The 25,013-nt window shown below is 46.7% G+C and overlaps 1 protein-coding gene across 16 annotated transcripts in view; it reads right to left on the minus strand.

Moving 5' to 3' along the window:
• Nucleotides 1-25,013, minus strand: part of nuf (rab11 family-interacting protein nuf) — a 555,321-nt gene that overhangs the window by 26,105 nt on the left and 504,203 nt on the right. For 11 of the 16 annotated variants that reach the window (XM_071657543.1, XM_071657549.1, XM_071657548.1 and 8 more), the window contains 2 exons: nucleotides 20,761-20,926; nucleotides 145-248 (listed from right to left, as the gene is read on the minus strand). In XM_071657543.1, coding sequence (XP_071513644.1) covers nucleotides 145-248; nucleotides 20,761-20,926 — 270 coding nt within the window. Of the gene's footprint in view, nucleotides 1-144; nucleotides 249-20,116; nucleotides 20,208-20,760; nucleotides 20,927-25,013 lie in introns of all 16 variants that reach the window. The other 5 variants (XM_071657547.1, XM_071657546.1, XM_071657542.1 and 2 more) reach the window with 2 other exon arrangements.

Here is a 25,013-nt window from a genome sequence, read left to right on the forward strand (position 1 = left end):
AAGTTTAAAGATATTAAATGGGTTTTACTGTGCTGTATTTTAAAAAATCCTAGAAGCAAAAGTACTGTGTCTCAAACAGTTGTAATATAAGAGCCCTGTAATCATCTGTACTTTATGCAACCAATACAAACATAAAAAACCCACCTCTCTTGATATGCAGCATTGTCCTGTTTGACCCTTGAGAACCTGTCATCTGAGTTGACCTGATTCTCGGCTAAAACTCCAACTTGCTGCTGCAACATTTGTACCTGTGAGAAAATGAAAGGTAATGAAGCATCAAAATTTTCACTGACTGGTTATTCTTCTATCTATACTATATTCACCTTAGGAAATTTTATGCTACTCAGTTATTAACATTACAGTAACTATATAAATTGTGTATTTAATCAAATATATGAAAATTTGAAAATCTATTCAGAGTATGTTGTATTAAAATCTCATATTTCTTTAGAATCATTACTCGTACAATACTGAATAAAAGAGAGAGCAAGGTGTGCTCAGTCCTTACAGACCATGCATGTTTAAGCAGAAGCTGAAAAAATATAGTCAAGCCCATCAAAATTTAACTAACCAAACTACTTAAGCAATTCTGTTAAAAACAAGGGGTTCCAGTAGATTTCTAATATATCTATGTAGTGGAATGTTTTACTCAGGTTTAAACTAGAGTTACACTTGAGAAACAAGCTAAGATACCTACCGTTTTGACAATATCTTTGTAGAAGGTGTGGCCATTGTAGTACCTAGGAGCGGGCTTGGTAATCTCAAACTGACCCTGCCACATGTCAAACTCTAAATCTATGTTGTTCTCGGCAAAACTATCAGGAACTGGAGTGTTATTGTTCTCTGTGTCTTCATCGGAAAACTCATCACTACTGCTGCTCATCAGCGAGTCCCTCATAGGGTCCTTACTCATCCCTTCCTCACTACTCATTGTGAGAACTTTAGCTGCTCTTTTCTAGGAGACAGCTGTTGAATCCATCATACATTCACATCCTTACAACACCAAACATCTGAATTAGCAATGAGCTTTCAAACAACAACGGTTCTGTAAAGTCTTTGGGTGAAGCATATTCATAAGGTACTGGTTTACCCTTAAATGGGTGATCTAATGTGATTATGTAAAAAATACATTCGACAAAACTGGATCGATCACTGAACAAAGTCATCAAGATGTACCCAAATACCACTATCTTGCCTCAGCATCCAATCCACCTTCCCATAACCTCACAAGAGGATGCTCCTATGCCTTCCCCCAACCTCTCATGACAGTGTGGCTTAACCAGAGTCCTACTACATACATCGTGGTTCCCATTAGTCAAGACTGTGTCATGTCTCCAATCCAACAACGGCGCCAGTGTTAGTGGCCATGAATGGGTTTCTGTCTCTGAGTCAGCAAGTGAAGGTCTAACTCAAACGTGTTTGTCCAACTTGTCTACTTTGCTGTGTTCGGTTATCGTACTCTCTAACTCGCCTTGTATCCATTAAGGTAGCCTTGGGGGTCGTTTTAAACAAGAACTTTTCTAAAAAAAAAAAAAAAAAAGGGGATAATGTGCTGATGAGAAAGGATTAAATAACGACCACTGTTATTATCCTTGATGGCACCAAATATGTACAAATCCTGCAACGGGGCTCACTGGCGCCACATTGGGATGAATTTTTTTTTTTTTCATCCCAGTTTAAACCAACTGAAATGTGGTGCCCTCGTATTCAGCGCTGAATCAAAGTTAACTCGTGTGTGTGTGTTTTCGGAACAATTTTTTTTAAAACCTTGTTGCTGTGCAGTGCAAACAACTGGAGCAGGCAGGATGGAGCTAATCTGAGGGCCCTTCCCATGGCTGGCAAATACCGTGACTAACACGATGCTCATCCCACAAAACATTTCAGACTCACGTTCAGAACCGAACCGAGAACAAGGAAATTGCTCGTTCATTCACGATCCAAAGAAGCTTATTTACCCTGGGGTGAGCAAAATGAAGCATCCCTTGACAGCCTTGAAAACCCAAAGCTCTCGCAACTCAACCATACGAGGTTAAGACTCAAAAAAGCTTCAGCATCAGAAGGAGGGCATGAAAATACTGGCAGCGCATCTGGGCTCGGCGGTCTGCCTGCAACAGGACACTCCTCCCCCCACTCCAACGGGAGAATTTGCTTCAAGTGCCCGCATTACCATCCCCATCTTGCCGGGCTAGCTGCTCGATGGGGATGGCACAGCATTGCTTTTCAACCCACGCACTACTCTCACGTGAAACACTTCCTGTCTAATGATAAGAAACTAGTAATTTAGAGAGCATTATGAAGAGGATATGAAGTAGATATTTGGATAGCAACGTCATGGAGAAGCCTGTCATTTAATTTGGCACCAGCGCACACAACCACCCTCTCTCTCCCTCCCTCCCTCCACACACACTCCCGCTGACAATATCCACAAACACAAATCATGTACTTTTTAAGCCCATGCGAAGCTATTTTCTGCTGAAGGTAGAACAGCGAGGGTCGAGGTGACAGGGTGCATGTTGGTGATGAGCAAGTGAAGCACCAGTACACTATTTTTTGCGGCTCTTTCCTCTCTTGTGTGGCATTAGAAGCCTGCCAGCTAACCTAAACCACTCCGTATATTCACCGCCATTTGCTGAGATGACGATGCTGACGTTATGACGAACATCTTGCTTTTTTTTTCATAAACATAACGCATCTAATAACATCCTCGAGATGTATCGACATCTTCACACACCACAGAAGGGCTTCGCAAGCATAAACTTTTACACTGAAACAAAAAAAAAAAAGAACATTTGTGTGAGGAATGCAGGACTGAGCACTGCTTCTGAGCAGATCACGTAAGGTTTCTTTCTGGGGTTTGACGAGGTCGTGACGAGAGTGTCTAATAATAAAACACCAGCAAGCCATTTTCTTCACTGGCTCGAAAATGTCACCCCGTCACCATCTCAACACTGGAGGGACGTTTTCAAAAACCTTTTTCCTGCACCTCGTCTGACACTTCCTGAAAAAGCCACACCCCTCCCTCGGAACACGGGTGCTCAAAGCATGGTTGCCGACGCGTCGTGCTCACACAGGCCCGTCAGTCCTTGAGGCAGAGCGTCGTACCATCCCACTCGAGAAAATGGTTTTTAAGGCGACGACGCAGCGCTGGATAATCACCCACCACAGTCGTAACGGAAGGTCGTATCCACTCCCTGGGACACCACACGATCCGGGCCACTTCTAATAAGCGTCGGGTTTCCCTTGGGGGGCGCCCCCCACAGCGAGGACCAAGCGAGGGGTAGTATGATCTCCACAAGGTGAAGCACCGAGGCGGTGGCGTACACTGAGTGTGGCCGCGAGTGCCACGCCGGGCCGGGGCCTTGGATGATGTGGGTGCCAACTTGCCAGGCACTGTACCCAACCCTCACACCAACACCCTTCTCCCCTCCCCACTAGTGGCACTCCCTACCTCCTTTTTTTCCCCCCACTACTACTCCGAGCATCGACACTCTAAACATTAACCCTGAACACGACCTTACGGACATAAGAGTCTTGGCAGAACGGCTCTTAAGTACGGCGATGTGGCCCTTGGGAACGAAGACTGGGCCCTTGAGCACGACTGCACGGCTCTCGAGCACGACGGTACGTCCTTCAAGCAATAAGCACGTCGCTTGAGCACGATGGTGCGACCCTTGGAGTACGAGGCACTGGCTCGTTATCCTTACGCCTCCATCAACGTACACACGAACAAGTGTCAGAATTCATATATATATATATATATATATATATATATATATATATATATATATATATATATATATATATATATATATATAGACACACACACACAAACGCGATAATGATACATCTTGGCCTTTTCTAAAACTGGATCGCATGGCGCCACCAATGTATTTTGCTCCCTCGATAAAACCCACGACAATTTGATGACTTTGTAATAACACATTAGGGTAGTAGTAGAGACACTGAGAGAGTTGTAAGCATATTTACCATACTCTCACAGCTGGACGACAACATGGCGGAGGTATGGGCTTTCCCTCCCAACACTCTCGTTGCAAGTGTGATCGGAGATGGTAATATTACCGCTATATCGACTAATTCACAATATTTCTGTAGTCCCTGTCGGTCGTGATGTCAATCAGACATGTGCCTGCCATCTCTCATGCCCGCTTATATGTGACGTATGCATTAATTTGTTTTTTTTCTTATGAAATACGTTGTATTTTGTATCTTACAATAACCTGAGCTGCCACATACCGCAAGACAGTACGAGCCGAGAGTTTCATATATTTGTTTAACCTTATTAAAACAAAACTTTCCTTCGTAAGCATTCAAATTGACTCGGGTAATGCAAAAATTTTTGTTTTATGTTAATTACATTAACTTCCCGCTAAAGCAGTCACGTCCGCTAACCTAATTATGTTGAATGAAGCGCACTTTGGAAAACTTTAAACTTTCCATCCTTGGAATAATCAAATATAATTCAATGAAGTTAGATTAAGCTCCCTTAAGTTTGGGTCAGGGGTAATCGCTCGCCTCCATGGTACCAAACCTTTGCCTCTCATCCTGGGAGAGACAAGACAGCCTTAGCGATCTTCCTCATCCTGGGAGAGACAAGACAGCCTTAGCGATCTTCCTCTTCGTAGGAGAGAAAGACAGCCTTAGCGATTTTCCTCGTCATGGGAAAGACAAGACAGCCTTAGCGATCTTCCTCTTCGTAGGAGAGAAAGACAGCCTTAGCGATCTTCCTCCTCATGAGGAAGATAGACAACCTTAGCGTTGCCCTCCATCATGGGAGAAGTAAGGAGGCTTACGATCATTCGGGGAAACATACAAAACACCCTAAAACAGCGTCGCCCTCATCCTGGGAGATAAAGACTAAACTCGAGCTACAGCGCCCATAGACCAACCTCCCAGAGGGCGCTGGGTGTTGCTGGTGACGTAATACCCCGCGCCAGACCACAGACCACGGGGTAATATAATATTTTACAGCGCCCAGCCCCCTCCTACTGCCCTTATCCTTGCCCGCAAGGAACCTCAGAAATAGACGTTACTTCACCCCCCACCTCAATGCAAAACCTTCTACCGTAGCTCACCGTCCATGTTGCATAGCATTTTGGTGAAGGTCCTACTTCACAATACCGGCCATGATGAGAATATTACTAAGTTCCAAGTTATAATAAGAGGCCATTTCTCGTTTGGGAATCTTGATTTGTTTTTAAAAGCTTTGCCAGGGCATTCTACATATATTGCAACTATTCTATATGAAATAATAAGAATTTGACAGCGTAGATGGTGATTCGAGAAGCAGAGGCGTGTACAAGCGTTTAGAAAGACGGAACGACCTTTGCACGACAAACTGACCTTGCGTACGACCCTTGGGCACGACCAAATGACCTTGCGTACGACCCTCGAGCACGAAAGAATGTCCTTTAGCGTACGACGTAACCACCCTTAAGCATGCACGGTATTTTACATATGACCGGCTATGTAAATTTACGGTACTGACGAACGCTATACGAATCCCCTGCCTTAGGCTACGTACTAACTAACCTTTCGACCTTGGCTTCGAGTGCAGGGGGGGTGGCAGACTACATGACCAACTCAACTTAACCTACTGGCCCTCATATCCACACCCCACTTCCCCTCCTCTCTCACCACAAACATTCCCTAACCCCGTTTCGCGTGTCTGGATAACTTCAGGGTTGTAAGTTATGTGATGAGCCAGTAGGGGACGCTAGCATAGGAAGGGTTCCTTTCTCAACCTCCAGGCGATGCTTGTTGACCAGTCACGCCGTTAAATGTAACGAACACTCCCTAGACTTCCACTTTCCCCTCGTCTCATCACCAGGGTGGGATAAAGAGGGACTTCCCCCCTTCCCCACAGCCATCTATCCCTTCGCCAGAGGCATATCCAAGGTAAGCTGCAGAAGAGCCTTCAAATATGGAAGGGAGAGGGATTAAAGTTGCAACTCATATGCAGTACAGAGCCACTAGGCGGTGCGTACGTGTTTAACCACCTATTTAAAACTACAGTTTCCTTCAGGAATGGGGAATCGGTCTACGCTTTGCGTGGCTCCATTTTTTTTTCTTTTAACTTAAACGAGTCTTGTTAACTCCATGGCATTAATTTACCGCGTGTTTCTTCTGCCTGTTCCCACACGGAGTGAGTGCTGAGCCGCGGTGGCATATATCCACAAGAACCCCACGAGGCAAAGGTAAACACAGCTGAGGAAGAAGTTTGTGTACAGCCATTGCCGCCAGGCTGGAGGGTGTAAACAAAACAAGAGCATCTACGTGTAAACAAACGTCTCGGGTAATCCCTTTGAGAGAGAACGTTACGACCCTTGAATACGACGGTACGACCCTTGAATACGACGGTGCGACCTTTAAGCACGACCATACGATCCTTGAGCACGACCGTGGGACCCTTTAGCACTATCGTACGACCCTTGAACAGGATGGTACGACCCTTGAATACGACACTACGACCCTTGAACACGATGGTACGACCCTTGAACACGATGGTACGACCCTTGAACACGATGGTACGACCCTTTAGTACGACAGTACGATCCTTAAGAACGACTGGAGCGACCTACGGTCATGGGCAAGCCCCCTCACACTCAAAAGGTCGTACCGTCGTGTTCATGAGAATGGGGGGGAGGGGAGGGGATGTTATATGACACCCCCCCCCACACACACACATAAAACTGTAATGACACCCTCTGAGCTACGTCATCACCACCAGCTGGTCATGGCTAAGTCATAACAAGGCGCTAACTGCCCACAGAAAGGAGCCAAATGTCACCTATACAAGACATCCTAAAACACACACAAACACACACACACACACACACACACACGTACACAAACACACACACACACACACACACACAGACGGAAGGAAAGGCATACAGTGTCCACCGGTCACGTATCGTGTGCGCTCACCGGATAAATGGGCTTTCGGATATCCGTGGACGTCAAAACTAGAGAGAGATCACGTAGCATTACTCTCTCATAAGCAAAGGAATTCGACATGAAAAAAAAATTGTGTTCCATTCCCTGCGTCCTGTAAACAGAGATGGCTACATTTCTGTGTACCACACAAGTACTTTTTCTTTCAGCTGGGAGGGTCTGAGTAAATCAACAACAAAACAACAACAACAACTATCCGTTAAGCACGACTTCGAACGACCCTTGAACACGACCCATTGGTACGACCACGGCGTCGTACCGTCCACACGACATTTGCCGACGTAGGTTCCAATCTTGTGGAGAGAGAGAGAGAGAGAGAGAGAGAGAGAGAGAGAGAGAGAGAGAGAGAGAGAGAGAGAGAGAGAGAGTCCGTTATTATAACCTTTTTTTTTTTCAAAGCTGTTAACGCGTGCTCGCGCGTGTGTGTGTGTGCGTGTGTTTGTGTGTGTGTGTGTGTGTGTGTGTGTGTGTGTGTGTGTGTGTGTGTGTGTTGAAGACCACGATGGTGTCGTGTGGGAAACGCAAATGGTGAGCCACTTGCGCATCCCATGCGTTTCTCTGGTCGTCAGGAAATGCGTTCTGGATCAAGAAGCGCGCGCGCGCACACACACACACACTCACCCCCCCCTCACTCCTCTGAGAACACCGTCGTTCGTAAAAAGTTACGCCTGTCTCGTAAACGTCCCGACACGCCCTTCCGAGGGCCCCAACTGCTACTGTGGCTCGTATCCCTCATGCCCCCTGGTCACCATGACGTGGCGAATGGCCTCGTTAAGGTGTGGCCTCCACTCTCGTAGTGCCCCGGTCAACTCAGATGCGATGGGATGCGCAATTTTAGGACATACGCCAGGAGGAAAATGATATTAGCTCTACGTATAGACGGGATAATGGATCGTCCACTGATAACAGGCCAACAACTTTAACAACCTCATTAAAGAACATTCCAATAATACCCCAAGAGCCCATGTACAACCTGTCCAACAACCTCATTAAAGAACAACATTCCATTAATAACACAAGAGCCCACGTACAACCAGTCCAACAACTTTAACAACCTCATTAAAGAACAATCCAATAATACCCCAAGAGCCCATGTACAACCCGTCCAACAACTTTAACAACCTCGTTAAAGAACAACATTCCATTAATACCCCAAGAACCCATGCACAACCTGTCCAACAACTTTAACAACCTCATTAAAGAACAACCCAATAATATCCCAAGAACCCCATGTACAACCCGTCCAACAACTTTAACAACCTCGTTAAAGAACAACATTCCATTAATACCCCAAGAACCCATGCACAACAACAACGGCTTTTGGTACAAATCCATATCTTGGTGATCGTCTTCGAGAAATTCCCGCCAGATGTCTCATGGCTGGGCTAGCGCACCATCCCCCTGGCGGCAAGTCGCGGCATCTCGGCTATGCTGACCGGAAAGAGGATCCCCTCCTTCATCACGGCCGGACACGAAGACTCGAACCCGTATCTTCGTGAACTTGAGCGCGTGACGATCACTGCTGTCGCGACGGCGATTCCGTCAGTGCAATGAATGATATAGCGATTTACCGAAATGTTTGTTCACAAGAGTAGAAGAAATGGCTATTCCAGACTTGAAAGATTGTTCTCGAAGATGGAATGGGGATGAAAGGAGCGTCACTGGCACGCAAGCGGGGAGCTGGTGTAAACAAGGGGGGGGGGGGATCGGTGTAAACAATGGGCAAGGTGTTGGTGTAAACAGTGGGCGGGGGGTTGGTGTAAACAGTGGGCGGGGAGTCGGTGTAAACAGTGGGCGGGGTGCCGGTGTAAACACGGGGAGGGGAGACGCTGTAAACAGTGGGCGGGGAGTCGGTGTAAACAGTAGGTAGGGAGTCGGTGTAAACAATGCGCGGGAAGTCCGCGTAAACAATGCGCGGTGTGATTCTGTGTGACACCGACCTCTTAGCATTACGTCAAAGAAAACCTCACATCACATGCTTTGTGAAGAGCAATCCAGAGGAAAACGGAGGAAGGGAAACGAGGGGCAACATGGCCAAGTCTTGTGGCGTCCAGCTGAGGTGGGGGGGTTTACACACTGGTGCCCGGGCCTTTGCGTGGTTTGCCGACCTCAGACCTACGACGTAGACAACACAAAATGGCCAACACGAGATGAGGGAGGGAGGGAGGGAGGGAGGGAGGTGTAACCAAAGTCGTATTAACAGCAGGAGACACACACACACACACACACACACACACACACACACACACACACACACACACACACACACACACACTCGCGCCTCGCTACTCTAGCTGTAACTCTGTTCCAAGAATCTTAAAAGAAAAGAGGAATATGTTATTTCTGAATGTAAATGGGCCTTCGAAGGATCTTGGGCTTAACAGAACATTATACAGTGACGTGTGTGTGTGTGTGTGTGTGTAATTACCTTTCTGTATCGTCCTCTAAAGTGTGAATGAAATCGGCAAAATTACCTTACGTCTAAATCACATGCCACATTCGCCTCAGCTCAAAAACCTGTAGTAGTCCAAGGTGAAACATATCTCTTGTTGGCTCACTATGATACAGCCCTGTCTGGCCACCTGGGAGAGGTGATAAGAATCACTATCTTCCCCCCCCACACACACAACAACCTCAACCCATCAGATACGCATGTAAATATCGACCTTAATATCAACACAGATTATGGATCGAATATTCCGCGAAACCCATCAGATACGCTATGTGAATATCGACCTTAATATCAGTAGAGATTCTAAATCGAATATTCCGCGTATGGTGAAGATGATAAACAAAACTTCCTTGTGAAGATGCGAGGGGGTTCCTCTCTCTCTCTCTCTCTCTCTCTCTCCGCCACCGCAGGTGTTTACCCTGGTTCGTTCCTACCAAAGCCTCAAGCTTCCGGCCAGAGCAAACACCAAAACACAAAAGATGTTGACGACAGGTACAGCCACCCACCCACACCCCATGTTGACGACAGGTACAGCCACCCACCCACACCCCATGTTGACGACAGGTACAGCCACCCACCCACACCCCATGTTGACGACAGGTACAGCCACCCACCCACACCCCATGTTGACGACAGGTACAGCCACCCACCCACACCCCATGTTGACGACAGGTACAGCCACCCACCCACACCCCATGTTGACGACAGGTACAGCCACCCACCCACACCCCATGTTGACGACAGGTACAGCCACCCACCCACCCACACCCCATGTTGACGACAGGCACAGCCACCCACCCACACCCCATGTTGACGACAGGTACAGCCACCCACCCACACCCCATGTTGACGACAGGCACAGCCACCCACCCACACCCCATGTTGACGACAGGTACAGCCACCCACCCACCCACACCCCATGTTGACGACAGGTACAGCCACCCACCCACACCCCATGTTGACGACAGGTACAGCCACCCACCCACCCACACCCCATGTTGACGACAGGTACAGCCACCCACCCACCCACACCCCATGTTGACGACAGGTACAGCCACCCACCCACACCACATGTTGACGACAGGTACAGCCACCCACCCACACCCCATGTTGAGGACAGGTACAGCCACCCACCCACCCACACCCCATGTTGACGACAGTTACAGCCACCTACCCACACCCCATGTTGACGACAGGTACAGCCACCCACCCACCCACACCCCATGTTGACGACAGCTACAGCCACCCACTCACACCCCTCGCTCAACGCACGTCCAGGGTGCGTGTACTCTTACGAAAAAGAAATTACATGATTTTCATGAATGTGTTTACATAAGTACCATCATCTCTCTAAGACTCATGAACAGCATCATGTGCAACCATCACACACACACACACACACACACACACACACACACACACACATCCTCAATCGTACGACAGTTTCATCCATATTCATTTCAAATTTCTTCTCTTCATCTTCGTCTTCCACTCCTATCTATCCTCCTCATTCCAAGTACGTACACAACCCCCAGTTATCCCTCCTCTACCAACCTTACGTCTGACCTACCATGACCCATGCATGCACGCTTGGGTCTCACAACTGTACATCACCGATGGATTGTACAAATACTCCACCGTTCAAGCTTCCTCCACAAGATTAAAAGCTCTCCCAGCTCACCAGAGCGTTCGCTGCATCTCCAGTTTACCTCGCCTGTAGTGCTGGGCAATTCAAACTTCACCTTTTTTTTCCCCCCCACAGCCGACCTCAGCGATGAACACTCCTCCCAAGTGTTTAATCTCGTCCACAACTTCCACTCCTTCACCCTGCAGGCTGGTCTAGGTAAGACTCGGATCTCCCATGCCTTTCCAACACCACCCTCTTATATGTATATACGTTTCAAGCACCCTCCTGTTACATACGAATATCCCAAAATGGCTCACTATTCGTCACTGTGAAGTCAATGAACACTGGCTCACTATTCGTCAATGTTAAAGTCGATAAATCAATGTGTGTTCCTAAAATACACCTTCAACCCTTCCCACCTTGGTCCATGTTGTCGAGAACCACATTGCTTGGCTGGCCTCGTACCACCGCTGCATTCCACTCGTAAATACCGACATAAGCGATCGATATATTGGGTCAAAGGAAGAAATATAACACAGCTGGTCCTTTAAAGTTTTATACCTGAAGACAAGCAAGCCTTTAAAAAGAAAAAGCCCTCGAATGCTCATTTTACCGAATCATTTGCTACAGGGAAAGCTATTGTCTGTCTGCAAATGCAAGACGGATGTTCAAACCGAATCCTAGTCGTTGCCCCTAATATTACTGACCAATAAAATTGGCGTCTAAGTACGAAACCAACACTCGAGAGAAGACTGTAGGTAGTTTGGTCAAATAATTTCGCGATTTGCATCATATGGGTCTGCTACACTTAATTTCGTGATCTGGTTGCTCCATTTAATTTCGCGATTTGCATCATGGTTTTGCCACATTCAATTTCGCGATTTGCAGCGTGGCTTGCGACGCAGCTGGTCATCGCCGAACCAAAATGTTTCTTATGTGATGAACGGGTATGATTAAGGTAACTTATCCCAAGTCATTCATTGGATTTTCCGAGACAATGAAGTCTTCCATCGCCAGCAGAAGGTAATCATATGGTAAAGACGAAGTCATGTTTTCGAGGTTGGGGAATTGGTGAAGTGGCCATAAATAAATAACTTGATAAATGATCGAACATGAACGAGCTTGGGTGTTACAAGCTACGTGCCATAGAAACGGGTCTTGGGACCAATAAGGCTGTGCACTGCACGATATGAAACCCGCCACACACGACACCCACCTGGGACGTAAACCATGTAAACCACACGACAGAAAGTGAGTCTACCATTGTAAACCGACAGATAAAACACACGCTGGGTTTACAAGAAGGCAAGCGGCAGCATGTGGGTCTCTTGAGCTACGTAACGTAATAGAGAAAGTAAGACTTCGGGGTGTAGTAATCTCTGATGACCTAAAGCCAAGAAGGCATAACGGAGAAGCGGCAAAGCAGAACACTGTTCTTAGCTTCATAATCAAAACATTCGAAATCAAAGTTAAAAACTAATCCTCACTTTTCACAAATTCACTGACGCGTCTCCAACTTGAGTACTGCATTCAGTTTTCATCCCCCTACAAGAAAATGGGGAATAATACAATGGGCGAGCTATCAGAAAATGATCCGGAGGCAATGATGAACTGATTTAAATAAAAAGAGACAAAGCTAAGACGTGACTAGGCTCGTGGTGCAGAGAAAGAGCTTGGCAACATCAAACTATGAGTGCACGTAATGTTTACCAACTAGACTAGTTGGAAACACCATCAAACACGCGTCGAAAACCAGACAAATATTTCTTTTTCAAGTTCACGTCTGACCCTTGATGTAGTCTCTTGAATAATTAGGTCTAATCTCTAAAGGTATTTCTTCGTAAGTCTTTGTTTTTTTTCCTTTTCCGTTTTCTCCGTAATAATCCCCGTTTCTGATCTCTTTTGCCATTGCAAGCAGCTTCGACTATGCGACCCAGCAGTGTTATCTTCTGTCTGCCATCCCCTGCAAGCCCTCAACTCGGGTCTGTAACGTTAGCCCCTGGGCACCACACAGGGGCTTTCAACCCCACGACTGACATGGCTTGATTCGTCGTACAGAAAGGGGGTTGTTGTGAGGCCAAATATCTGTCAATCACCAGTAGATTGGACGTACAAATGTATTCTTAATATATACGTCAAAGCAGGCCATCAGCTTATTAATCTCACTGTTTCAACGTATATATACACATGCCACTGGACAGATTTCTAAAAGATCTATGCATGTGTATTCTTTAAAACATGTATTTCTGTGTTCTGTCAAGCAGTTGCGTTTCTCTGTCCTACTAAGATACATTTGTATGCTCTTCAAAGCGGTCGCACTTCTGTTCTACACAGACAGAAAGATTTCAGTGTTCTACAAAGCAGTTGCATATTTCTGCTCCACACAGCAAAAACACTTCTATGTCCTACAAAGTAAATACATTTCCATGTTCTACAAAGCAGATACATTACATGCTCTTCATAGCAGATAACATTTCCATGTTCTACAAACCAAATACATTACATGTTCTTCACAGCAGATAACATTTCAATGTTCTTCACTCACAACAACACCTGTTCAAGTTGCACAAGACCTCGTACACTCGTGTTGACAAACGTTGAACACAAACTCCAATTCCTTTTCCGTAACAGCGTACGTATAAGAGGCGCTTGCTTCCCCGGCCATTTCAACACTCTAACCCACATAACACATGAGCACATCCACACTCGCGACCCACCATCTTGCGAGAACCGTCGCACGGGCAAAATTTAGAACACATGCGGGTGGATTGTTTTCTAGAGCGAGAGAGAGAGAGGGAGGGATAGGAGTTTATAAAGGCATCCTCTCGCGACACACAACGGAACACAACTGCCAACACACACACACACACGCGGCCACCTTCGCTACAGATCGTATTATAAAAAGACCGAAATAAATTCAACCGTGATAGTCACCCCACTTTTTTTTTTTCCTTTTCTTTTCATCCACAACCACTGAAATAGGTCTCCTTGTCTGGCCGAACTCACGTAGGTAAACTCAGTATGCCTTCGAGAGAGAGAGAGAGAGAGAGAGAGAGAGAGAGAGAGAGAGAGAGAGAGAGAGAGAGAGAGAGAGAGAGAGAGATAACGTGCTATCGGCCGATGATAAAGAAAATAAAAATTACAACATGATACGTCTTATCAGGCGCCCCCAAGAAGCGACGGTCTTTACGTCTTGTGGGGGGGTAAGGGAGGGTGTCCTGTCATACGAAGCGACGGTCACTACGTCAGGCGTCTTACGAGACGACAGCCCTTACGTCAGGTGTCCTGCGAAGCTACGAGCCCTTACATGTCAGCCATCCCACCAAAGCGTCAGTCCGTGCGTCGGGCGCGCTACCGAGCGATATAGCCTTTTACGACAGGGCGTACCACGAAGCGACGGTCTTTTTACGACAGGGCGTACCACGAAGCGACGGCTTTTTTACGACAGGGGGTACCACGAAGCGACGGTCTTTTTACGACAGGGTGTACCACGAAGCGACGGCTTTTTTTCGACAGGGTGTACCACGAAGCGACGGTCTTTTTACGACAGGGGGTACCACGAAGCGACCATCTTTACTACGACTTTCCCCTAATATGGTTTACGAGCCAATACTATTGCCTTACACCGCACCTGCGACTTGCAAGGACAAAGTCGGTAAACCAGTGTATGTGATTTACAATTTTACAGCATTAGAACCTCCGTCAGCGGTTTACAATACCCTGCTATTTACACTATAAACCATCTCTCCCCCCCACACAGTTATCACATGCATTACACAAAATGAATTTACAGTAATTCAAAGATCCTTATGAGGTCAATAAGATATCTGAGGTATACCAAGTAATTCAAATGATCGGGTATACTCAACGTGGAGACATCTTGTGGGGGATGTCGTAAACTGGTCCCACACACACACACCAATCCCCGTACAGCGACGCCATGACACCAACGGTGCACATGTACAGTGTAGCTCCCGCATGACGTCATGTCCTTAGGTAACAGGTGGGTGATGACGTCATGGCTGCTGTTCTGATTACATTTCCTGTCGGACCACGTGACGGAGTGACTTCCCCCCCCCCCACACACACACACACACGACGGCGAGGCACGACGGTACGACCCTTGAACACGACGGTAAGGCCTTAAGCACGACGGCACGACCCATGACGATGGCGTGACCTTTAACCTAACCCCTGGGGGTTAGGTCAAAAGCCCTGGAGCATCATATCCAAGGGTCGTATCGTCGTGCTCCAGGGTCGTACCTTCGTGCTCTAGGGTCGTGCCGTCGTGCTCCAGGGTCGTACCTTCGTGCTCCAGGGTCGTACCTTCGTGCTCTAGGGTCGTGCCGTCGTGCTCAAGGGTCGTACCTTCGTGCTCCAGGGTCGTTCCGTCGTGCTCCAGGGTCGTACCTTCGTTCTCAAGGGTCTGAGACAATGAAACCTTCAACATCTCCTCATTTCTACACAGACAAGCAAGTCCAAGCTTTGCATCAGCGTATATAAATCACCATCCAGTAGATTTCTTGTCTTACAAGTCGGCCTTGTAAGTACAAGGCAATCTACAAGTCATGCATACACACCTACACCATCAACGCTATAACATCACCACAACAGCGCGTCTTTAAGTACATCACTATCAATCACTATTTTTCTCTCTCCCCCTCCCTCCACACATCACTTCATCACCACCATTACCGCTACTCCGTCTTCCGTCACACCGTATCACCATCAAAAAAACATCGCTACCACCACACCGCCACCACCACCACGCCAAAAATCCGGCAGCAGTACAACCACACTAAGCCCGGCCCACAAGCCAGCCAACCAGCTAGCAGCCAGCTAGCCAGGCAAGGCAGGAACCCCCTCCTACATAAGTCTAGGAGGCAGGGAGTCTCCACCCTTACCCTCCAGGCGGTCGGTGTTCTGGTGAAGACAAAACTCCCCCCCACACACACACCACACAATTGCTTTCCTTCCTTTGTCTCTCCCAGATGCTCCTCGCTCCCTCACGTGACGTTTCGGTGGGATATAAAATATACTCCCCTTCCTCCCTCCCTCCAGGCATCCGCGCCAAGACACGATTTTAGCATAAGAGGCGAAATGAACCCCCTGGACCACGACTGTAAGACTCTCGGGTATTGACGGATGGCCCTTGAGGTCTGACTTCGACCCTCAATGGCCCAGGTCAAAGGACCCCAGGGAATCAATATCCAAAAGTCGTGTGTCGTGCTCAAGGGTCGTCGCACGTCGTTGCTCAAGGGTCGTTGTAAGTCGTTGCTCAAGGGTCGTCGGGTGTCGCGCTCAAAGGTCGTCGCACGTCGTGCTCAAGGATCGTCGCACGTCGTTGCTCAAGGGTCGTCGCACGTCGTGTTCAAGGGTCGTCGCGTGTCGTGCTCAAGGGTCGTTACCGTCGTGTTCTTGTAGAACTGGAGGTAGCAGCCGACCCACAGCCTTCCTGCACACATAACTACCCAAGTTGTTTACACTTAACTTTCCTTATCGGCCTAACCGACCTTATCTTATCTCCTCGTCCCGTCCCACCTCCTCGAACTTTCAACGCGGGCAACATACTTGCACTGACCTCGGGAGAACTTAAGTACATTTCCTTCACGATATCAAAAAAAATAGTAACAAAAGAAAAACCATGCAGAAATCCTTCCTCAAAGAGAATCTGGCAGCGTTCTTAATTACCCCCCTAATTATATATATGGTACTACAAAGGATTTCCTTCCACGAAAGAAAACGAGGAAGAGGCTTGGAACCCTTTATGTACGATGACTTGAACTCTTTTAAGGGTGTAGGATGCTTTGGTGATCAACCAGCTTTGTCATGCGTCGCAACCTGCTTCGATTATTGCGTAAAACTACCTAGCAATTTCTCTATGGTGTCTTGAGGATGGAAAACAAGTTGCGGAACGTGATATTGGACCGACCGTTGCATTTTAGGGTTAAGTAATTCACTATGGCGATATTGGTGTTAAGTAATTCACTATTGGTGAGGGTTGTGAAAACCCCTGGGAAAATGTGGTTTTCTTTTTTTAACGCGAAACGCTTTTAAAAACAGATCAACAGATCATAAATAACAAAAACCTTACCTAATTTTCCTATCAACAGAGATTTATTTCAATTTTCAATATTCTCACTGAAATACACCCGATGCCATCCATGATTGCGCATCACACCAGCCGCTGCGGAATGTAAACAAGACGATGACACACCGAGCGGCTGTTCGCGCCAACGCCCAACCTCCCCTTCAGAGCGGCTCTTCCACACCCACCCCAGCAACAAGACAGGTTCGATGCTGGTAAAACATGGGTTATTACAGGAAGTTTAGGTCAGGTTTTTTTACTTTCAGGTCTGTGGAATTATTTACATGTATTTCAGCCACTCTTACATTAATTCACCTTATATTTCCTTATATTTACTTTACCTCATAACCCTCACCACTACGTGTTTACATCCAATACCAAAACAATGAGACGATGCTCCACATCACATATAGCTTTTATTCTATTCTCTACACCACTCCTACCGCGGAACCAATTCACTTAATAACTAAATTACTACCGCGGGACCAATTCGTTCAATTGTCCATAATTCCGACGCGTAGCTAAACTGGTAAGTTATACCGCCGACTTAAGGGAAATGTATCTTGAGTCTCGGTCACTTTAAGCTGGGGTTTAAGGCAAAAATTCTGATTGGTGGATCTCGATTCTTGCATTTCTGAGTGTGTGTGTTTGTAACGTGAGCTCTGATGGCGTTTCATATATGACAACATTCCTTGGCTGCTGACAGGATTCAAACTACCATCATCGAAGGCTATATTTCGTAGTACGCACCTTAGCGGACCCGTAACCAACCACTACTTCCCTCAACCACTTCGGCACGACCCCTTGAGCACGACGGCACGACTTCTGGGCACGGCAGCCTGGCCCTTAGACCTGATTCTCAAACGCCGTACCCAAGGGTCGTACCGTCTAAACTCAAACCTCGTACCTACTATGCTCACAAGGTATATAAAAGTATATAAAATGCCCTTGCCTGTGTCCTACCGCCGTACACGACGATATGGCACCAGTCTGAGAGGTTAATACCGACAGACAGAACATTGTTTACGTACCAACCAAATACTGCGATGCAGGAGTCTGATAAGTGCAGAGTACCACACAGATCCCATTCAGGTACCACTGGGTCAGGAAGAATCAAGCCTGTGTTCCAACTGCTGTCCACCACCACTCAACGTCGTTCCAAACCCACTCAATAACTCACCCACCTGAGAGGGAGGTGGGGTCGAACCACCTCTCTGACCGAAGCCCTGCTGCTGCTGCTGGTCGAGGTCTCGAACCCTTGACCCCGAATTTCAATAAACGTGTGTTGTTTCGGTCGTCGTGCGAGCCATCGTATCTTGAAACTCATGATCCTAATCATGCAATCAAAACAGCATGGGAATGACTCGAGTTCATAAGGGGAGTAAAACAAAACAAAACAAAAGAAAATAAAAACAATTGAAAATTCGAATTTCTGGTGAGGTCTTTAAGATACAAATTCACTGCGATTTAAAGCTATTCCATACGCCAGCCTGACACGTCTACCATATATACCAACACACCGACAACGAAAGTAAAATCTTTTCAGTCACACGAATCAGAAAAGGTAATTTCCGACTATCGATCCCCATGTTCTCTGCAGCAACAGTCTTCTCGGTGGAAAAATGTTGCATTTTCTATTTCTGCTTTTTTTCTAATATCAAAAATTTCCAGAACAATTTTGGTTCAAGAGACTGATATTCATACGTCCATCTCCCACATGTGACGGGATGTGTAATGTATATAACTTTTTCTGCTTCGGGAAATACCTCCTCGCATTTTATTTCATATACACTTATTCCCTGAGGACCTGGCTTACTTCCTGGCCAACGACAGGAACGATCAGGTCGTAAACACACACACACAAACACGTACGCAGCAGTGCCATCTCCTGTAGTCACAGAAGATAAATAAAAGAGGGTGGTACATGTCTCCTTTCGGGACGCCCGCTTTTAAAATCGAAATCAAATCGACACCTGCTTCACGAGCTAAGGGTTCAGACCCTGGGGACCAACCAACCCGACCTCAGCCTGACACCTACACATACGTATACTGGAAGCCAGTGTCTTAGAATCTTTTATTGCTTCCTCAAGTGAGCGGGCGGCCTCCTCCCCACCCACCATCCATCTCCCTCCCTTTGGGGCTCCCCTCCTCCTCCACTCCGGCCGCCTCACATCCTGTGTGGGGTAGGATACTCTCTGCCGCCCCCCCCCTCCCCCTACCATCCTGTTGCTTGACAATACAATAGTCTCCCCCATCCCCCCCAATGCCACTTATCTCCCCCCTACCCCCGCCCGAACATACTACATCACATCTCGCTCTCAACCCCCAACTGTCCAAGCCTTACTTTTGCCATGTTTTAGGCCTTAATCTGTTGTTTAAGATCACTAAGATCATGCATACAAGCCCAAGCCAGTCCCGGCTTCAACGTCACCTCTTAGCTTTTGAGGAAAACCCTAAAAACATTACCCATATTGTTTGCATAATACATAATACTCATGTCAAATGTTCTAAAACTTTGTGAGAATAATACTTCAACACTTCGACTCTTTAACATAATCACTAGAAAAAAAAATAAAACTTACCTAACCTCCAGTGAGATTGAGAGGCTAACTCATCCCACAAAGCTGGACAATAAGCTAAGCTGACACCTGTATCAAGAGTACTCCTTCCACTGTATAACTTATCCCTCCACCAGGAAGGCTCCCAGCATCGTATACTCTCGTAACCATTTGTTAACTTTCCTCTCCGTGAGCCCTTTTTCGACCCACCCACTTCACCTCGTACATTTACTCTCGAGATACATACATCTTGGCTGTACTGACCCCTCAGTGTATGCTGGCCTGGCTTCAGGTTTGACCACCCTTTTAAAGGTTATAGGTTCCAAGGTCGTGCCCGTAGATCGTACCGCTGGCTGGTCGACTCACCTCCCGTGGTCCTTCAGGGGTCGGGCGTCCGCGCCCTTTCGCACACTTACCTTCGCATGGAGGTACTCGGCATCGTCCAGGTGGTCTGGGTGCAGGTACAGCAGGTCTTCCTCGGACACCTTGGCCCTCGGCTTCTCCCTCCTGCCGTGGCCGAAGAGGAGGAAGAGGAAGAGGAGGAGGAAGAGGAGGAAAACCCGCCATGGTAAGTGCCAGAAAAAAATCATGTGCTAATACTATAGGTTTTCTACCCTCAACTACACAACAACTACAAGAGGTATTCAAAGCCGCTCCCACGTCAAGAAGCTGAAAAACATTAATTGCAGGAAGGAGGGAGGAAAAATGTGGATAAAAGCAATACCAAAACGCTGCAAGAGAGAGAGAAAAAAGAAAGAACGAGAAGCATTATCGAAGAAAAGTTAACATAAGAGCCCATTTAAGAAGGGGTGCATCTGAAAAACAAAAAGTTAAAAAAATGATTCTAGTATTCTAAGAGGAACGTGTTCTGCGCAGGTGTAGTAAGCATGCAAGCTGGTCCACCACCACCATCACCAGCCAAGGCCTGCTCAAAAAGGTCCTTTTAAAAATCAAAGGTCTTCAGCAACACTACACCGCTACTGAGGCGTCAAGAAGAAGAAGGAGCACCGGCAGCAGCAGCACCAGCAGTAGCAAATCTACCACACACACAGACACACACCCCCGTCCGTCGCCTAACCTTGTGGTTAAGGTCGAGCACATCGTCCTCCAGCGAGGCGTCTGAGTACATATCTTCCTGGTCGGCTGCCGAGGAGCGCCCGGACGAGAAGGAAGATGTGCGGTACAGCTGAGAAGCCACGGCGGTTCCTCCTACCCTCTTAGGGGCGCTGTGGACAGAAGAGGGACAGACGACACACTGTCAGAACGAATGGACGACACAGTTTAATATACAGGTACACAGACAAACACATACGTAAATATATAAAGCAATACATTTATATCAGGGTCAACAGTACGGAAGAATATTTGGTTGCATATATATATATATATATATATATATATATATATATATATATATATATATATATATATATATATATATATCGACTCCTTGAGTACGACGGTACTAATCCCTCAGCACGACGGTGCGATGTTTCAGCACGGCGGTACGATTCAAAGGCTGGTGGCATGGCCACCACATCCAAGAGTCGTACCGTCGTGCTCAAGGGTCGTACCGTCGTGCTCAAGGGACGCACCGTCATAGTCAAGGGTCGTACCGTTGTGTTTAAGTGTAGTCCCGTCGCGTTCAAGGGTTGTGTACCGTTGTGGTCAAGTGGTCAATACACATAGTAAAAAAAAACATACAAACTGCTAAACTTGAAAACATAAACAATCACAAATATACAACCTGAATACACTCATACACACGACACTGCCTTCGAACATACACAAATAATATACAAACACACGACACCTGACAACAAACATCTGCATAAGTATACACTCAAGGGGATGAAAATATACAACACGCTTGTATACACACATGCAAAGTTATGGTACACACACATGGCATACACTTAATTTACACCTAATTTACAAAACATATCTTTTTATAATAATAATAATAATAATAATAATAATAATAATAATAATAAAACTCGCAAAAGGAGTGCAAAGCCCTTATTCCTTACAGAGAAATTTGTAATTAATAGAAGATACAGAAATAGTACATGTCCGGGACTGTAAAAAAAAAAAGTAAAAAAATCAGTAAATAATTAAGCAATTACCGTGATTTCTATCATTACACACTAATTTGGAACAATTGCTTAAAAAGTATTTGGGGACGAGACATTTTGGCAAAAACGGTATAATTACGATCTCGGCCAACCCCGTCTTAAAGAAAAAAGAAAAAATATAGATACACTTTCTATCTTACACTTCGATAATCATTAAATAAATCACAGTAATAACCTGACATGCATCAAGTCTTCTTACTACTTTCTCGATCCCACGGCTCCTTCAATGGTAACTGTAATTACATTATATCCTTGGAGCGCGGGCGTCATTGTCACGTGACCCCACGCATGTCTTACGCTGTTGCCAACCTCCGCAAAAGCGGCAATAATTTAATTTTGTCACGACCAAAATTTCTACGCGTCACAAAGTGGTACACCACTGCATGAAGTTCTCAAGACAATGTGCGGAACTTGTAATTACTGGCAGACTATTGTTACGGGGGTTAAGTGATCACATGCGGTGGAGGGAAACGCAAGAATGCCATCTGGCACTCTCCTGCAATTGCAATCGTACGTATGACTACAGAGAAGGGGGATTTCTATGCAGCTGTTGCCACGTTCGACACAATTTGCTGTATTCTTCACTAAATCAAAGGGCTTTAGACAATATTATACACTGTTGTCTACGTATCAAGTACTCGTGTATTTAATACGGCAGAATCTGTAAATTTGAAATTCCTCATATGGCAAGAGTTGAATTTACGTCAGTACAAAAATCAAATAGCGTACTCTACGCCCCCGCTCCTACGCTAATTCAAAATTCAAAACATACATTAGAAAATGTGCCTGGGGTGTGGTAATGCTTCCAGACCACTGTTGGTTTGGACATTACCGCACTTAGCGACTGGGGCAGGAGGGAGACAGGGAGCAAAAAATAACAGACGTGGATGCTTTTTCTTTCTTTTTTTTTTTCTGCCGTGTGGGATTTAACTCCCTGAGAGACGACGGTATTAATCCCATGGGTATGGTGGCCTCTTCATCTGACGTGGTCCTTGAGGCTTGGATCAGAACCATCATACTCAAAAGGCAAAGACGCGTTCAAGGGGAGGAGTATCCGTCTAGCTGATGTAATACCCTCTCATTTAAAAGTATCTGTCAGAAATCTAAATAAAAGTAAGCTTCGAATATATCATAGTCTCTGACTTACATAACGAACGGTCATTATAGGTAGTGATCAGATCCATCCCCCGCGCCTGTCTTCACTGCGGTATATAACGGCGAACTTAACGAACTGTGTGAGCATCGGCACAATGGCTGGCTGCTGTTGGCTCTCATGACAGCTGCAACGGCCCGCCGGCCCGGCCCGGCCCGGCCCAGGGCCCAGGCCCGTGCATTCCTCACACTGATGACACCCGGTTCTCTACCCCCCCCCCCTTCCCCCTCCCGCCGCCCAGCGGCATACACCCGGCCACCCACCCCAGCCCAACCTCCTTTTCCCCACCGCCTCTCCCGCGCCTCAACACACACACACACACACACACACACTTTCCCTCATCCACTACCATCCGCGCAAGTCTACATCCACGTTTCTTTGTAACCCCTCAACCCCACGACAGCCTCTGTAATGTTGTGGTGCAGACATAAGAAGCAGATACGACTGGTTATGAACTGCGCTGGCAGGCACCCTAGCCACACCCAGATGTCGCCGCCATAACTGCGCCCCGCCCGCCCAGCCTTGCCTCTCCTCGACGCGCCATCGCCCGCCAGTGTAAACACGGCGCGTGCCCGCGCGTCGCACGCCTTGCAACAGATATTACGACGGACGGTGTCTGTCATGGCATATCAATGACTCGTCAACCCCCTTTGCATCGCTATGGAACCTGCAGCAGATGACTGTCCATGCCTGAAATCGAGGAACAGTGAATCTCTGCCATTTGTTAATGGCTCAGCCACTGTGCGCATACGCAACCAACCAAACGACTAGAGTGATCTTGCGCAACTTCCGTTATCTTTGGGAGGGTTGACGCAAATACCCGTGGCCAAACCCCCCCATATCATTTCCGGTGCCCAACCTCCCACCATTTCATATTTCCGGGGGTGTTTTTTTTTTTTTTTTTTTTTCCTATACACTACCATAATTCCAGGCAGTTCCTATACACTGGAATGATTCCAGGCACTGTTCCTATACACTGGAATAATTCCAGGCACTGTTCCTATACACTGGCATAATTCCAGGCAGTTCCTATACACTGGAATTATTCCAGGCACTGTTCCTATACACTGGCATAATTCCAGGCAGTTCCTATACACTGGCATAATTCCAGGCAGTTCCTATACACTGGAATGATTCCAGGCAGCTCCTATACACTGGAATTATTCCAGGCACTGTTCCTATACACTGGCATAATTCCAGGCAGTTCCTATACACTGGCATAATTCCAGGCAGTTCCTATACACTGGAATAATTCCAGGCACTGTTCCTATACACTACCATAATTCCAGGCAGTTCCGATACACTGGCATAATTCCAGGCAGTTTCTATACACTGGAATGATTCCAGGCAGCTCCTATACACTGGAATAATTCCAGGCACTGTTCCTATACACTGAATGATTCCAGGCACTGTTCCTATACACTGAATGATTCCAGGCAGCTCCTATACACTGGAATGATTCCAGGCACTGTTCCTATACACTGGCATAATTCCAGGCAGTTCCTATACACTGGAATGATTCCAGGCAGCTCCTATACACTGGAATGATTCCAGGCAGCTCCTATACACTGGAATAATTCCAGGCACTGTTCCTATACACTGGAATGATTCCAGGCACTGTTCCTATACACTGAATGATTCCAGGCACTGTTCCTATACACTGGCATAATTCCAGGCACTGTTCCTATACACTGGAATAATTCCAGGCACTGTTTCTATACACTGGAATGATTCCAGGCAGCTCCTATACACTGGAATAATTCCAGGCACTGTTCCTATACACTGGAATTATTCCAGGCACTGTTCCTATACACTGGAATGATTCCAGGCACTGTTCCTATACACTGGAATAATTCCAGGCACTGTTCCTATACACTGAATGATTCCAGGCAGCTCCTATACACTGGAATAATTCCAGGCACTGTTCCTATACACTGGAATAATTCCAGGCACTGTTCCTATACACTGGCATAATTCCAGGCAGTTCCTATACACTGGAATTATTCCAGGCACTGTTCCTATACA

This window comes from Panulirus ornatus, chromosome 64 (assembly GCF_036320965.1).
Source record: "Panulirus ornatus isolate Po-2019 chromosome 64, ASM3632096v1, whole genome shotgun sequence".
Classification (NCBI taxonomy): domain Eukaryota; kingdom Metazoa; phylum Arthropoda; class Malacostraca; order Decapoda; family Palinuridae; genus Panulirus; species Panulirus ornatus.